This window comes from Leuresthes tenuis, unplaced genomic scaffold (assembly GCF_036924035.1).
Source record: "Leuresthes tenuis unplaced genomic scaffold, fLeuTen1.0.hap1 SCAF_2, whole genome shotgun sequence".
Classification (NCBI taxonomy): domain Eukaryota; kingdom Metazoa; phylum Chordata; class Actinopteri; order Atheriniformes; family Atherinopsidae; genus Leuresthes; species Leuresthes tenuis.
The window spans coordinates 42,079,559-42,097,806 of NW_027325356.1; the positions used below are offsets into that span (position 1 = coordinate 42,079,559).

At 40.6% G+C, this 18,248-nt stretch overlaps 1 protein-coding gene across 1 annotated transcript in view; it reads left to right on the plus strand.

Annotated features, from left to right (window-relative positions):
* adamts17 (ADAM metallopeptidase with thrombospondin type 1 motif, 17) overlaps window positions 1-18,248 on the plus strand; it is a 174,604-nt gene that overhangs the window by 108,692 nt on the left and 47,664 nt on the right. Inside the window, exons 14-16 of the mRNA XM_072381119.1 lie at window positions 4,897-5,024; window positions 6,014-6,134; window positions 17,605-17,685. Coding sequence (XP_072237220.1) covers window positions 4,897-5,024; window positions 6,014-6,134; window positions 17,605-17,685 — 330 coding nt within the window. The remainder of the gene's footprint in view (window positions 1-4,896; window positions 5,025-6,013; window positions 6,135-17,604; window positions 17,686-18,248) is intronic.

Genomic DNA, 18,248 nt, shown 5'->3' on the forward strand with positions numbered 1-18,248 from the left:
CACACTGGCAATGAGACAAGGGAAGACGCAGACTAAATACACACGAGGATCCCAAGGAAGCAGGTGGAAACATTTAGGGTGATCAGGGTAGACACTCAGACACATGACACGGGAGGAAGGGCAAGTTATCTGAAACGAGAGGACTGATTAATACTTCAAAATAAAACAGGAAGTGACAAGACAAGGTACCAAAAAACTAAGGGTGCGAGACCTGACAGGAAAACCACATTTTCAATTATGAAAAAACAGTACAACTAATTTCCACAGGTAAAGTACTATAAATAATAAAGACAAACAAATAAATAATAATGATAAAAGTATTTAAGAAAACACATAAGATAATAATAATACATTACAATACAATAAGACATTTATTACATTGTGATAGATGTCAAAGACATCTTAAACAAGACATTTTAGACATTTCAAACAATGTACCTGGATGTTATTACAAATGTATAATTTAACTAGTTCAAGGCTTACAGAGAATCCGCAGCGGTTAGGGATAATGTTTCAATATACTCAATAAAAGGTTGCCAGATCTTTAAAAAGGTGTCACATCTATTTCTCCTGAAATATGTGATCTTCGCTAAAGGTAAACGAGTACAAACTGGACCACATACAACCTAATCTCCATTGCCCTCTACCTGTCCCTTTCCCACCTGGACAATAAAGGACACCCATGTCAGAATGCTGTTCATTGACTTCAGTTCAGAATTCAACACAGACATTCCTCAGAAATTGGAAAGGAAGCTGAACCTTCTTCCCTCTGTAGCTGGATCCTGGGCTTTTTGATGCACAGGCCTGAGTCTGTCTCCATAGGACACAGATAACAGACACCCCCCAGGGCTGGGAGCTCAGTTCACTACTGTTTCCTCTGCTAATCAATGACTGTGCTGCCTGACAGTTCGAACCATATCATCAAGTTTTCAGATGATACAAGAGTGATGGATCTCATCAGTAACAATGATGAGTCTACTTACAGAACAGAGGTCACACACCTGGTGGACTGGTGTCAGGACAACAACCTGAATCTTAACATCAGCAAAACTAAAGAGAAGGTTGATGTCTTCAGGAGAAACCCTGCTGCTCACTCCCCACTGAACATCAATGGCTCCACTGTTGAGATAGTCAGCAATTCCTGGAGGTGCACAAGGCAGACAACCTCTCCTAAATCTTGAACACCAGCGCCATCACCAAAAAAGCCCAGCAGTATCTCCACTTCCTGTGCAAGCTGAAGATGGCCAGCATCCCCCCTCGCGTTCTCATCATATTCTATTGAGGGACCATTGACAGTCCTCTGCTACTGGTTTGGGAACTGCAAGGTCGCCGAATGGAAGCGGACAGTGACGACAGCACAGAGGATCATTATGGACCCACCCTTTAAGCAATTCTACAATAAGCACATTTGCTGTGCAAACAGCATGGTGGAAGACCCCTCCCATTGACTGTTCATCCTCCTGCTGCCCAACAGAAGGCTTCAGAGCATCTGAACCATAACCACTAGATACTGCAATAGCTTCTTCTCTGACATAGTCAAGCTCCTCAACACCCTGCTGCCCTCTGTGATATCATTAACTCCACATTTGCCTTTACTTGTGTGTAGTCTTCCTCTCACGCTCAGTTCCCCTACCTGAGGCCTGGAGTTTGACTATCACCACAATGTCTAGTTGGTCAACCATCACCAGCTTGGATCTGTAAGTCCCACAGGATCTTGGCTCTGTCATTCTCCACCACCTTTGGAGGTATCTCTCACTTTGACTTTGGGATTCCAACCCTTACTCAGCAGAAGTTAGTGAAGATGATTCCCACCACTTGGTGATGGCAGTTGTATGCTGTACCTGCCTACATCTTACACCCTCCTTCTATGTACTGGACAGTCTCAGAGGCCTCTTTGCACAGCTTCCTCGTGGGGTTCTTTCTAGTGTGGTAAACCCTGGCCTCTTTTGCTCTTGTTCTCAGAGCAAGTTCTTGAGCTGCCGTGATTAGTGCCTCTGTACTGTCTTTCAGACCAGCTTTTTCCAGCCACTGATAGGACTTTTTGATATTAGCCACTTTTTCAGTCCGTCAGTGATACATGCCATACAGACACTTGTCATTCCACTTTCTTTGGTTTCAACTGCCTGAGATACTCACTTAGCAGTTCATCACTGGGGGCCAGCTTTCTCATGTATTCCTCGCTGTAACACTCACTAGCCCCCGGTTTCTTTCCTTTTACTTATTGTACAATCTCAGAGTGCTGGCCCTAGGGTGAAACCCTCCTTGCATTGTGAGAAGCTTTCTTGTCTTGATGTAAGTGGCTTAAATCTCCTCCTTTGGTCAGGTTACTATACCAGCAGGGTATCTGATAACAAATGCCCTGTTCTAATACAACTGATCAATTCAACCTCAAAATGAAGTTATTTATGTCTTCCTACCATCTTTGTGCTGTAACTTGTGCTTTTCTGTCAAATCACCTCAGATTCAGAGCGAAATCACACATTTCCGTTATAAACAGGCCCTCCTTTTCCCCATTACACTGATAGAGAGGGCTGTCTTCAAACTGCCATAAAAACCTGTATTCTACAGAAGACCTTGATATAAATGACATAACTGTCTTCAGCAGACCTTTCTGCTATTATCAGGACAAACTTGTTTTCACCTGTGACTTATAAATCCATTGAAACAGCTGTTTGTTCTCAGGGGGCAAAGTCTATCCTCCTCTGTGTCTGTCTGGCTTAGGCCATCCTTCTGTGTAGTTAACCTCACTTATGCTGTGTAAAGCAGGCAGGTTTAACCATAACAAGCCAGAATCTCATATTTCAGACTGGATTTTAAATATCTAATGTTTGACTGGCAACAAGCAGCTCTCTCAGCACAGCACAGCCTCTCTGTATCGACGGGCAGCAGCTTGGCACCCATCAAAATTTCTTCAGAAACTTAACTAATCCTACAATCTTTCACCGATTTTTACAAATCTGGTATCAAACTGTTCGGTTCGTTCAGGAGATTACGGCTATGACTTTTGTTGTTTACAACTTTTATCATTTTTAAACTATGTAACTTTTATTCAAATTTTCCTGTCATTCAAATGAATGGGAAATGCTTTCAGCTATGAGCCTTGAAGAGAGAGAAACCTTTCAATTTCTCTCACTAACTCCAATGTAAATTTGGTGGAACGCCAGAGACAGGTTCAACTGTGTTCAACTCGCTGCCATTTAAATGTTCTTCACTCCATTCAAATAAAAACTACATTGCTGCGTTCCTCCAAGCCTTCTGCTTCTTACGGTCTTCAAATTATTTTCCTCGCTCTTCCAGTTTTCTCACAGGAGGTCATAGTATCCAAAATGCAATTTCTGCAGGTTATACAGGGAGAGAGCTGCAGCTGTTGACAAACATTGCTATCACTGATGACATCACTGATGACATCACTCTTCCACTCCCTGCTGTATATTACACTGAAGCCATTTTTACTATTAATCACTTGATTTCTGCTAAATTTTCACTAGATTCAGCTTTTTGAGCATGTTCAACTAATCACATTCAGCTCATGAGCATTCTCACTGCTGTTTCGCAGGAACAGCCTTTTTCTAGTTATTCTTCTGGTTCTGCCCTATTTTTCGGCGAGCTACTCCTCCTGCAGCGGTGGTCCGACCAGAATAAAAAACACACAGCTGCGTGCACGTCGATCGGGATCTATGACTTTTCTCTGTCATTACTCGAAAGGAATTCCAGAAAATTGGGAAAAACTGGGAAAATTTCCAATGGGAAAATGCATTGAAAAGGCCTTCACAAGGCCTTCATTGAAAAGGCCTCCTCTTGGAGGCCTCCTCACTCAGCCATACTGCATCACAGACACATCATTCAAAGTTTGTATGTGACAGGAAAGACTCAGCTTTAACTGTGGTAAAGGGCTTGTTGATAGCTTATTCAACTTTGACACAACGGCAGTTTAGGTTTTATGTTGCCAGAGGAGCTCATCTCATGCCTCTCATACTCTAACTCCCACTGTAAAATGATTAAAAAAAACTTTCTCAAAAAAATGCCTCTTACATCCAAAATGTCCTGCCAAAAAGGCAGGTTTCACCAGAACAAGCCAGAATCTCATATTTCAGACTGGATTTTAAAAATCTAATGTTTGACTAACAAGAAACAGCTCTCTCAGCACAGCACAGCACAGCCTCTCTGTCTCCCTGTCTCGACGGGCAGCAGCTTGGCACCCATCAAAATTTCTTCAGAAGTTTTCTAGTATAGTATTTTAATTGTTATGTAAGAAACACAATGAAATCAGATTTATTTTTTAAATGTGATTTGGAAAACACCATTATTTGCTGGGCTGTTGTCCCATTAGCTAATTTAGTTTTCCTGAGAAAAATAATTGCAAACCCATTGCCTTAGAAAACTATGTAAAGTGGAATAGAAATTGTATGTTGTACTAACAAATTCAGGTCCAGGTTCAAATTATATCATGACACAGGAATGCAGATGTGAACCCGAACCAGCAAATTTGAGATGTTGTTATCTTTAACTTGTATTTACACTTCTTAGTGTAATGTGGCCCAAACAAAAAAAACGAAAACAATAAGTATGAGCATGTGATGGATTTTAAGTTGTTAGCTGTAATATTACACATGTAAATATTATTTTCGCATTTATGAATATTTTTTCTGTGACATTCAGAGCCAGTTAGTGTGAAAATGATCTACAATTGACAGTTTCACATAAGTAAATGTTTTTTTCAGCAGGCTCTCACATGTTTTGTCTTTTTCTTTGTTTTCAAATTCAGTTCACATGTTTGTGATGTTTTGGACCTGTAAAAAATTAGTCATACAAATCCTGATTGTGTTTTCAGCCTTCATTTGTACAAACAATTTGATTTAGTGTTTCTCTGTTTTGTGCCCATGTGTTTATGAACAGAGAAGCCATGTGCATTGTTCTGCTGCCCAGTAAGTCAAGCTGCGCCAGTCCTGATGGCTGATAGAGTTATAGATGGGACTCCCTGTGGCCCATATGAGTCTGACCTATGTGTTAATGGGAAATGTAAGGTACGTATGTGCACACTATCAGAATCATCTATGAAAGAGTAAATACTATTACATGTCATTTGGCCTTATATTCAATATCGATTTAAATAATTCAGTTTTGATACAAATTTGGCTTGGATATAAAGGAGATTTTCACAAAAATAACAGCAAAAATTAAAGAATAAACAAAATACACCATTTGCTTAGGTACCTTCTGTCAGTTGGCATACTTTCGATATCCAAAATGAGTGTCTACCTTTTATAAAACCTGTTTGGTCAGGATGTATTATAAGAGGAGATATTTTTTTCTAGTCTTTTGGTAAGAGCTTTATATTTTATTTTGAGGTCTACATTTATTAGAGATATCTATGATCCAAAATACTTCCAGATGAAACTTTATTTACTTGCAAAACAAAATCAAGTCCCTGCTGTGACAAATAATCCAGAAAACCAAAACCTTCACAACATGAACATATTGCAGTTAACACGTCTGATAGGAAGCACAACTAATATATGCACAAACAATGGCCAGGAACTAGCGATGAACAAAACAAACCTAAGACTATGTGTTGAACTAATGAGAGTAATGGCAAAATGAAGAACAGGTTTTGTAATTACCAAACTGATATCTGATATGAAACAATAATAGAAAGAAAAACTCAAAGAAAACACACTTTCCAAAGAAAACAGGAAGTAAAGTTAAAAGAGAGATAACCACAAGAGAAAGTCAAAATTACAACAGAAAAACAAGGACCATAACACGATCCACAGTACACAGGCGGTTCCTCTATAGACCTGGGGACTGCAAGGGCACTGCAGTAGAGCTGCTGAGAGATGGACTAGAGGGAGTAATGCCGGACGACAAAAATCATATAGCCATTCCTCCTGAGCTTCACTGTTAGTTCATGCCTGTTTTTTCATTTGTTTTTGTTCTTTTGTCAGCTGTTATAATTTTCTTTGATTTATACTGCAGTAATTCATTGTTGTGTTTATCATTTTGTTGTGCACAGAAAATTGGATGTGACGGCATTATTGGCTCCTCAGCCAGGGAAGACCCATGTGGTGTTTGCAATGGACATGGGCACTCTTGTAAAATAGTAAGAGGAGACTTCAACCACACTAAGGGAATGGGTGAGTGCGTGTGTTCACTTTAGTATCTAACTTTTATCCAATATATACACTGCTCAAAAAAATCCAGCAGCAGGACCGCTACCTCCTCCTTTGTGTAAGGAGGAACAGGAGGAGCTCTGCCAGAGCCCTGCAAAAGGACCTCCAGCAGGCCACAAATATGCATGTTTCTGCTCAAACTGTCAGAAACAGACTCCATGAGGGTGGTATGAGGGCCCGACATCCACAAGTGGGACTTGTGCTTACAGCCCAACACCGTGCAAGGCGATTGGCATTTGCTGGGGAACACCATTGGCAGATTCACCCTGTGCTCTTCATCGATGAGAGCAGCTTCACACTGAGCACATGTGACAGACGTGACAGAGTCTGGAGACGCCATGGAGAATGTTCTGCTGCCTGCAGCATCCTCCTGCATGACTGATTTGGCGGTGGGTCAGTAATGGTGTGGGGAGGCATTTCTTTGGAGGGCCGCGCAGCCCTCCATGTGCTAGCCTGAGGTACCCTGACTGCCATTAGGTACCGGGATGAGATCCTCAGACCCATTGTGAGACCGTATGTTGGCGCAGTGGGCCCTGGTGCATCTAATGCATGACAATGCGAGGCCTCATGTGGCCGAAGTGTGTCAGCAGTTCCTGCATGACAAAGGCATTGATGCTATGGACTGGCCTGCCCGTTCCCCAGATCTGAATCCAATCGAACACATCTGAGACATCATGTCTTGTTCCATCCACCAACGCCACATTGCACCACAGACTGTCCAAGAGTTAACTGCTTTAGTCCAGGTCTGGGAGGAGATCCCTCAGGAGATCATCTGCCTCCTCATCAGGAGCATGCCCAGGAGTTGTAGGGAGGTCATACAGGCAGGTGGAGGCAACACACACCACTGAGCCTCATTTTGGAATTTCCACTGAAGTTCGATCAGCCTGTAATGTGATGTAGCGAACTCAAGTGTGGAATTTAATACAAACTTAAGACTTTAAATGACTGCAACATTCTTTTGTGGGGATGGTCAGTGTGGAAATACCAGATGGGGGATTTCCACATCAAAGAAGAGAAATTTACAACAACCTTTGCCCATGAAAGCATTTTGGAGGAGTTTTCTCAGCCCCTCTTTCCACAGACCTGTGCCATAAATTTAGGTAAATGCATTAATAGCTTAGTACTAACTAAGCTGAACAAACAACGGACCCTTTCAGGAGAGTATTGGGGAAAACCAGAACAGGACCTTTCCGGCCCTATATGGTTCAAAGTAAACAATGGTGACAGTTTGCCGTGACTCTGATTCAAGCCAGAGACAGTCGCTGCACGGACCTCTGAAAAGGATCTCACCCAGAATCACTTTTTAGCTGAATCTTCAAACTGTATTGAATGTGCTTTGTATCGTTGTACAAGTTCTTTCATGTTCTCAGTGATATCACAAGCTGCATTTTAAGACCTTTTTCCTGATCGTACGTGGAAGGATACGGAAGAAGTAATTATTTTGGAAAATGATTAATCAGCTTATGGAGCCACATTGCCCCTGAGTGGTTCATAGTACTGAATAGTTAAACCCAAAACTAAGTCAACAACATGTGACATTTATATGAAATAATGCAACTATTAACCAATGCTTCAGCTGTTTCTTCCACGGCCAGAATAGGTCGTTTTACAAAATACGCCCAGGCAGACGTCACAACAGTTTCAGGCATACCATTGGCTGAAAGTGTAGTGTAGGCCTACGTCAAGCCCCGCCTCTGCGAATCAAACTCCGGAAACCGCGAGGAATAGTCAGAATAAAGAATAAAGAAAAGAGATGAGAGAATATTGAAAGTCCACATGAGTCCAGATCAGAAGAGAAGATGAAGAGCAGAGAGTTTTAAGATTGATGGAATGAGAGTCTGGCGGAGAGTCTTTGAAAATGGCAGGAGAGGAAGATGAGATGGAAGAAGAAGGTCCGAACAAAGACAGAAAGAGAAGAATGTAGTAGAAAGATACATTTTGCGTTTTTGTTCGTCCGTCATCCTGTTTCCTCTCTATAGCATGTTTTAAACTCTGCTGCTGCAGCTTCCTCACCTATTTTTGATCACCAAAAGGAGCCAGCGTTCAGCTTGTCAACCTGTTTGTCAATCTTTGGTGAATTTAAGTTCACCTCACCAGAGTTGGTCAGCAACCAAAACCAACTCCACCCTTGGACAGTTTTGTCATTATTTGCGGTGAATTCCGACACACCACCCCGTTCGTCTTCTGAGCTACCAGAAGCCATTCTCCGGCGCAGGAAAGCGACCGGTCCAGTCCCTGAAAGTCAACCACAACGAAGGTCGCGAGACGCGGAACAGAGAGACCCAGTTGGACCCGCTGGCGATTACCTGTGGTTCGGAGCTGACCTAACGATAAGATCTGTCCTGTTCTTACATTTCAGACGGTATGCGGTGGGTGTGGAGAGAATTCACTGTTAAAATGATAATTAACCCAAGCTGTTAGCCTTTAAATTCAAATAGTAACAAAGCTCGACTATTTGAATGATTCCGGTATCCATCCATCCCCTCCCCTTAGTTCTTTTCAATTCACTAAGTGTTTCTTATATAATCATCCATATTCAAAGCATTTCTCCTGTTGTCTTAAGGTTCATGTCTTTGGTCATATCATTTTAATAAATGGTTCATATATATACATATATAAAGTCAACCGGTTTTTGTGTATGTGTTTTTTACGTATGTGTGAGTCCAACAAAATGAGAATTCACGAGTAGCGACTCTATGAGATTGGAATTTATTAGTTATTAATTAATAATTGATTATTAATTATTAACTATTAATTAATCATTTATTTTTAATTTAACATACCAGAATCGTAAGATTCTGTCTTTTTCCTTCAATAAAATAAGGCTTATTCAGATAGTGAGAACTTTCGGATAAATCCTTATATCTTATCACGTCACGCTACGTGTGTCCGCGATATATATATATTGTTGGTGCCTCGTGTGCCGGCGATATATAATTTAATATAATTCAAGATTCAAGAGGCTTTATTTATCCCGAGGGAAATTGCTGTGCAACAGTAATGGAACAAGGGGAAAAGTACTAAATAAAATAAAATAAAATGAAAATAGAATAGACAAATAAGACAAAATAAAGCTAACATAAAATAACATAAGTAACTGCTGGACAATATGTGCAGTGTGCAAATAGCAGCCTCAATAGAGAAAACAGTATGTACAAGGAGAAGTGTCATTGTAAAGTGGCATAGGGTAAAATGACATTGGTATTTTTTCTCAGGACACAGTGTTTCCCGTAATCTTCTCTCAACCTGAGGTAGATTAATTAAACTGCCTGATGGCCACAGGCAGAAAGAACTTCCTCTGGCGTTCAGTCCTACAAAGGGGTGGAATGAGTCTGTTGCTGAAGGTGCTTCTGTGGGAGGTAAGCACCTGGTGGAGAGGTGTTGTCCAGGATGCTATGCAGTTTACCCAGCATCCTCCTCTCAGACACCACCAACAAAGAGTCCAGCTGGACCCCCAGGACGGAGCCAGCCTTCCTGATGATCTTATTGATATTGTTGGCATCTGCAGCCCTCAGTCTGCTGCCCCAGCACACCAAACCAAAGAAGATGGCACTGGCTACCACCGACAGAACATCCTCAGCATGATGTTACATACATTGAAAGACTGGAGCCTCCTCAGGAAATAGAGCCGGCTCTGACCCTTCTTGTACACAGCCTCAGTGTTCTTGGCCCAGTTCAGTTTGTTGTCCAGTTGTACACCAAGGTATTTGTAATCCTGAACCACTTCCACAGTCTCACCATTGATGGAAATGGGTGTGGGGGCAGATTTCCTCCTGCGATAATCCACCACCAACTCCTTTGTCTCGGTGGTATTAAGATGCAGGTGGTTAGTCTCACACTACCTGACACTGGAATCCACAACACCCCAGTACTCATCCTCTTTCCCCTCACTGACACAGCCAACAGAGTCGCCTGAAAACTTCTGCAGGTGGCTGGACTCAGAATGGAACTGAAAGTCAGAGGTGTACAGGGTGAACAGAAAAGGGGAGAAAACTGTTCCCTGTGGGGCCCCTGTGCTGCTTACCACAGTGTCAACTATTTATTTATTCAACATTAACAAAACACATGGAGATGCATATTAATTCACTCCTTTCCCCTTTTTACAAATCTGTCTGTTTTGATGTGCACAGATTGCATTGCACAGTATACATATACTTGCACACACCAATATACACGTCTACATCTGTACATTCACATTTTATACATCAAGTAACATGTGGTAAGTACATGTAGTCCTTGTACAGTCTACAGTGCAATTTGCTGTACCTCCAATTCAAAACCAGAGGAGGTTTGGGAAAGAAGAGATGAAACTAAATAAATAAATGAGGAGAAACACAAACAAAACAAACAAACAAACACAAAAACCCCACAAAGATTAGAATACAATAAAGTAAAATAACTCAACACGTAGGGCTTCCTTTATTTCTTTTTGAACACCTTCCCAGAAATCTATGACCTTTGGGCAATCCCAGAATATATGGGTACAGTCCCCGAAGCATCCCACAATTTCTCCCACATAAATTGGATATATTACCATATTTTGAGACCATAATCAGACTGTTAAAATAGTGCATCTTTACCTTCCAATCAAACTCCCTCCACATGGGACTGTTGGTTAATTTATGTCCAGACAGAAGTGTGTCCTCCCAGTCCTCATCTGTAATAATTACATTTGCTTCCAGTTCCCATTTTTCTTTTACATACGTAGTATTAACAATGGATTCAAGTTGTAGTGCTTTATAGATTTTTGATTCCACCCCCTTTTTTTATTCATCCCTTCCAGTTGATACCAGGATTTCTTCGACTTTGGTTAATTCCTTATTTATTACATCTCTTTCATTATGGTTCTGGAGGTAATGTCTCAGTTGTAGATATTTTTTGGGATTTGTGTGACTTTGCTGACTGACCTTGATCGATTTAATTTCTTTTGTATGGTTGACCATATTTTCATTCTTTCTTTGATCCAATATTTATGAATCCTAAGAGCTCTTTGTCCTGTTTTTGTTGTAAAGGGAAGTGATTCTAAGGATATCTTTGGGCAAGCTCTTTGTTCCATTTTTACCGATATTGCATCCTTATCTTTGGTTATCCATAATATAAGAGCTCTAAGTTGGGCTACCCAGGGATATTTCCTTAGATCAGGTAGATTTAGACCACCCTTATTTTTGCCTAAAATAAGTGTTTTATATTTAATTCTTGCTTTTTTGTTTTGCCATAAAAAATTTGACATAATTTTATCTGATGTTTTAAAAGTTGAGCTAAGGATGTTGATTGGAAGTGACTGAAACAAAAACAACAATCTTGGCAATATGTTCATTCTAATCGTTTCAACCCTCCCTATGAGGTTAAGATGAGGGCCCATCTAGCCAGATCTTTCTTAATTTCATGTATCAGCTTTCCATAATTTGCCTTATATACCTGTGAAATTTGAGGAGTAATAATCTCCCAAGCATCTGACTCCTTTGTCATTCCATTTAAAGTCCACACTCTTTCAACGCTGCCAGGCATTCTGCTGAAATCATCATAGCAACGGATTTCCTTTCATTAGTCAGATACATCGGCATTTTTCCATCTTCACCAAGGCTTTCCTTCAATGCTGGTATTGATTTGAATGGGTTGTTTAAAAGTACCAATAAATCATCTGTAAACAGTGATATTTTATGTTCCACTCCTCCCTCGTCCCTTATTCCCAATATTTGTTTATTTTGTCTAATTGACTCTGTTTTTTGCATTAAGTATTGAACCATTGGCAAAGGGCTCAGGCAATCACCTTGTCTCACTCCTCTTTTAAGGTAGAAAAAAATCTGAGCAACAACCATTAACTCTGATTTGAGATTTAGGATCTTTATAAATCATTTTTACCCATTCTATAAAAATCTATGGGAATCCAAATACTGACATAAAAATATAAAGCTCCAAATACTGACATATAAAAAGCTCCAATTGACCGTATCAAAAGCCTTCTGAGCATCGAAGCTTAGAAGCATAGAAGGTTGATACTTGTCTTTTGCACTTGATATTATGTTTAGTATCCTCCTTATGCTGTTTGCTCCCTGCCTCCCCGAAATAAAGCCTGTTTGATCTGTTTGAATTAATTTGGCAATATGTTTCTGCATTCTTTCGCTTTCATGCTTGTAATAAAATTTAAGTTACTGCAGAGTAAACTCACAGGTCTGTATCCTTCACATAAAGTTGGATCTTTTCCTTCTTTATGTAAAACTGATAAAAACTGCTTCAGACCAAGATTTTGGTGCATCTCCTGAAGTTAAAGCATAATTAAATATTTGATGTCATACAGGTGATAATTCCTCACTAAAACATCCGTAAAATTCCCCAGGAAACCCATCTTATTTCTTATTTTTAAGTGTTTTATTGTATGCAGTATTTCCTGTGTAGAAATTGGTTGAATCATTTCAGTTGCTTCTTTGTCTGACAGGGTTGGTAGATTTATTTTATTGAGAAAAATCTGTATAGTTTTGCAATTATCATATAAATTTCTATAGTAGTCTGCAAAAGACTTATTTTTGAGCCTTCCTAAATTGAACCACTAATAGACAACGAGCCCTATTGCTCATTTCATAGTGTTTCTGGTTTATAAAACGTAGAGACCCTTTTGCTTCAAGGAATTTTTCTAATGGAGATGTTATTTCTATAGTCTTTCCTCGTAACACCCCCCCCCCCCCCCCAAATCCCATAGTATTGATGATGATGTTTCACCATTATCTTTTATTGAAAATATTCCTTTAAATTTTGCTTTTTTTCCTGTACTATACTCACACTAGACAGTATTGATACATTCATTCTCCAACATCTAAAAAGAGGTTCATTACCCAATAGTCACTGTAATACTCTGAACATCTGTTGATGTGATAAATGGAAGAAATCTATTCTTGAATAGCTATTGTGTGGACTTGAATAGAATGTGTCTCTTCTCTTAGGATTGCTATTTCTCCATATATCCGTAAGAGCAAGTTCTTTAGTAACATTGTTTAATAGTCTTTAATACACTTTTTTTGTGTTTGGTACCTGATCTGCAGGAAATCTATCCACTTTACAATTTTTAACTGTTTTGAAATCTCCCCCATCAGGATCATCCCCTTTGCATTGCTGGTTATTACTTTGATCAATTCTATAAAAAATGTCTCTTTTTCCTCATTTGGAGCAAATACATTTAGAACTGAAATAGCTAAACTTCCTATAGATCCTACAATCATTATATATCGACCCATATTATCCTTAATCTCTTTTTCAACCTTGAATGGTACACCTTTACTTTTTAATATTGCTACTCCTCTTATTTTGCCATATGAGGCAAGGTATACCTGGTTTACCAATTCCTTTCTTAATTTCCACTGCTCAGTCTCTGTTAAATGCGTTTCTTGTAACAAAGCTATAGAACATTATAATTTTTTCAGCTGACTTAGTATCTTTTCTTTTAGTGAGATGATTCAAGCCATGTACATTGTATGAGACAAAGTTTAACATGTTCATATTGGTTTCAATATAAACTCACAAGCGATATCCCTCATGTAAGCAGAAAATAATAAACCCTCAAAAAAACAAAAAATGCACATCTCCATTAAAACCAAAATCAACACAATTTAACAAAAAAAAAGAATGTGCCTTCCAAGGATCCCATCAGAGAGTTGTTGTGTTTTCGCAACTGCAACTTTCTAATAGTTGCTTAAGTTCTTAAACTCATGGTTGCTCTGTAGAAAACCAATATTAGCAAATACTTTACAAGTATTAAGGAAACTAGCGACTCATGAAATCATAATAGAATAAACAAATGAATATAATTTTCACTGAACATTAGACATTTTGTTGTCAGTACTGTACTCATATATGTAGCTTTATTCCATAAGAGCTCTCAGATCTTCCTCTGTGATGTGGAGCTGCCTTTTCCTCCCTCTCTGTTCTGTCGCCGTGATCCAGCCACTCCACATCATCTCTCGATGCAGCACCTCTGTACTGTCTTCCACCACATTGATCCCGAGACCTTTCAACAGAGGTGCTGCTTCGGTGCTCCCAAGTCTTTCCTCCACATGAACCGTTCTTTGTTCTAAAAGATGCCGTTCTGTCCACAAGTTCTCTCATATTAGTTTCAAGTCTTGCCATTGTTATCTTGTTTTCTCCCGCTGCCTCAGCAAGCACCTGTCTTAGTTTGCACAACTCTCTTCGTATGATCGGTTCACTTTCACTACTAGCTGGTCCTGGGCCCTCGGTCTCTAGGTTCACTGCCATCGTTGCTTTTGCCTTTTGCACCCTCTTCCCCTCCAACCTTCCTTTTCTTGGCCCTTCTTTCCATTAGCTTAATTCTTCTCAGCTCGTAGTGCTCCCTACAGTGCAGCTCGATATGCATGAAACTCAGTTCCATCTGCTCGGTGGCTCAACATCCAACCATTCTCACTGTATATCAAAACTGTCTACCTCAGCTAACAACGTGCCCACAGTCTCTTCTTCAAAAGCTCATTTATTTGCACCTTCGTGAACATCAGGCAATCTAGCAACCAGCCCTGCAAGGTCGTGCGTCTGCCATGGCACATAATGTCCCTGAGTCCCTTTTATCAAAATTGGGTACTGTCCTGGATCGGTAAATATGTCTGGTGGGTGAATATTGGGTCTGTATCTCAGGTCATAATCGTTATCTTTACTGGTGTTGCCATCTTCAGGCAGAGTCATCATTGGCTCAGAGTTGATTTTATTCTTATCGCTATCTCTCATCATTTCTGCCTGTGCTCTTCCTAAGTTACCTGCGCTCCCCTGGGAACTAACTGTTTTCTGTTTCAGACCCTGCATCTCTCTTTGGTTTATTTCTTGTTGTAAATCAACCGTAGAATGTTCAAGCTCTAACCAGTATGATTCTCGATCCAGCTTATCGTTAAATCCTGCATAGTCTTTGGATGTCTTTATGCCTGTACTGCAATATCTGGGAACTATGTCTTGTAGTATAGTTTTGCCTTCAGGGGGCGTAATGATATGATCTTGATTTTTGGTAGTCTGGGGGATGTGCTGTTGCTGAAGCTGCTGTAATCCTAGGATATTCAAGAGGTGCCTTGTGAACTGGGGATTTTTGATTATATGGGGGTTGTCTCTCAGCATCCTGATTTAAATTAATGACAGCATCTGGCTCAGGACATCCCAGGTCATTATGTTTTCTTGATGTGGCCACTGGGGTACCAGGATGTTCACGTCTACTTGATGGAGCTACTTGTGTCTTCGGATGTTCCTGTGGTGTCTTGTGATCTGTCATTTCAAAATCTCCTTGAACGTTTACTACCCCTGTCTGTGCTGGATATAGTCCTGCAGGGTCATGCTGATTGATCTTATCGGTTACATGCTGCCATGGCGACACTTTTTTATCAAACGTCCCATCATTCCGACACTTTTTTCCTCCTATGGTCGGAATGGCGGTATGTTTTTTTTTTTAACATACCGCCATTCCAACAGTTCCTTTTAATAGCCTATGTTTTACCCAAAACATTTTGCACTAATGATATGCCAGCACAAATACGCCCTAAAGTTTGGCGCACAAACTCTGCACATGCAGAGGCCACACAGCCTTGCAAACAAACTTTAATAATCTATTATTAGTTACGCTTATCTGTAAACATGTGTTAAACATATAAATTGCATGAAAAGAAAGAAGGGACTCACCTGTTGAGTAATGCACATTTCCTTATACGGAAAGCCTTGTCGGAATGGTGGGACTCAGTCCAAGAGTGGAGAGTTTCTGCACCAGGGTCCATGGGATAATCCAGGAAGAGCAGACGTACGTAGGAGTTTCTGCTCTCCAGATAGGTAAGGGCTGTGTGGACCACCGATGAGATGGCGTCATCAGTGGAGCGGTTCTTCCTGTAGGCGTATTTCAGATTAGATTAGATTAGATTCAACTTTCAACCTCAAAATGGGCATAGAACCTATTGAGTGCACCTGGCAAGGAGGAGTCCCTTGGGCATTGTGCATCCCTGGTGTTGTAGTCTGTGATGCACTTTATACCCTTCCACATGCGCCAGGGGTCGTTGGTGGTGAAGTGACCCTGAATTTTCTTGGTGTATGTGGCTTTGGCCCTTGCGATGCCTGCAGTTCGGACAGCAGGTTACTGTCCTGGTGATGGTGACATCATCAGCACACTTGGAGATGAAGCCGAGGACAGAGGAGGTGTATTCCTCCAGGTCCATCTCTTCTTCACACATTGCTGCCTCTCTGAAGACCTGCCTGTGCACTGAAAACAGTCCTGGAGCACAGAGGCTGCATCCCTGGGCCACATAGTGGTCTTCTTTGTTGGCCTGATCTGTCTCAGCAGGATGGAAAAGTGGTCGGAGAGGCCAAGATGGGGGCGAGGAAGAGCTCTATACGCACCGTGAATGTTAGTGTACACACAGTCCAGTGTTGTCTCCTCATGTAGGAATGGTGACATGCTGGTAAAATCTGGACAGAGTGTCTGTCAGTTTCACGTGATTAAACGTGACCCACAACCATGTAAAATGCCTCAGGGTGCTTTGTCTGCAGTGAGCTAATGGTCTCATGTAGCTCCTTTAATGCTTCGTTAGCATTAGCACCTGGCAGGATGTAAACAATGGTGATGAAACTCCCGTGTCAGATAGTACGGTCTTTTAACCAGGGCACAGTTTGTACACCAACCCTCATTCACGTACACACAGAGACCTCCTCCCTGTGTTTTCCCCAACCGGTTGTCGCGGTCTGCTCGGAAAAAGCTGTAGTCCGTCAATCTGGAAGGCTGAGTACGACATGTTGTTGATGAGCCAGGTTTCCGAGAGAAAAAGAACAGCACAGTTCCTCATCTCTGTAGAAAATTTCAGCCCCAGACATAACAAGTCCACTTTGTTATCCTGTAAACGGACGTTGGCCAGAGAGAGAGTTGGAATCGGCAGCCTGCTAGCCTTTAGCTGGGCCAGCTTGCCCTCCCGCTTTCTCTTCTGTTTTCAGGCACATCGTTTCCTCTTGCCCGTTGCTTCCCGTACTCTGCTGCGCCACTCCGTTGTCATGTCTTCCAAGTGCGGATTTCAGCTTTGGTGATATTGTAATAACCAACCTATAACCAACCTAACCAACCTCAGGGTTCCCTCTGATCCTAAACAACGAGCAGTGTCAAGACACAACATGTGGTTTGAGCAGTGTCAAGGCCCTGCTCTCCCCACAATGTTAATTTTGTTTTCAAGCAATTATTGTTTGACAACTGTAACACTTTTCTGTACAAATCCCTGAATTTGCTTTTCTTGAACTTTAATGATGTTACTGCACTAAACCACTGAACAAAAATATAAATCTTCTTTGAACTTATACAATAATTGTAGTATATTTTGTTATATAAATAAATTCAGTTGTGCATTGGAGCAGTCATTAGTCCATCAATGTAAATCCACCTGTACATGCCAATGAATTTGTCGTCTTTTGTTTGTGTCTCTGGCAGGCTACATCGAGGCTGTGGTTATCCCTGCAGGTGCATGGAGAATCAAAGTTATGGAGGACAAACCTTCACAGAACTTTCTAGGTAAATACACTTTTGTTTGACAGGATGTCATTCAAGTTCTACAAAATGATCAGTGTTAACTTTCAGACATAAGTCAGTAAACATATCTATTGATTTACTGTGACTTAATTTATATATTTACATGAATATTTGAATTTTATCTGGATGGACTGCTTACTTTTGAAGGATGTATATTTCTTTAAATCACTGGATTGTGCATACTATACACCTCAGTTTATGTTAACACCTGAAGCACTATTCAGTTGTATTCAATTCAGTTTATTTATATAGCACCAAATCACAACAAATGTCATCTCAAAGCACTTCAATAATATAGTTCAATTCAAGCCAATTAGAATCCAATTAATTGTACTCATAATCCAACCAAATCCAATTAATTAAATTCAAAATGAGTTCATACATTCAGAGCCAATTCAAAAACAATTTCCGAGCTAAGGAAACCAACAGATTGAACCAAAACTTCTCTTGGGTCCAATATCTCTTGCTGAGCTTGCATGAGGCGACTGTGGAGAGAAACGACTCCCTTTTAACAAGAAGAAACCTCTGACAGAACCAGAACCAGG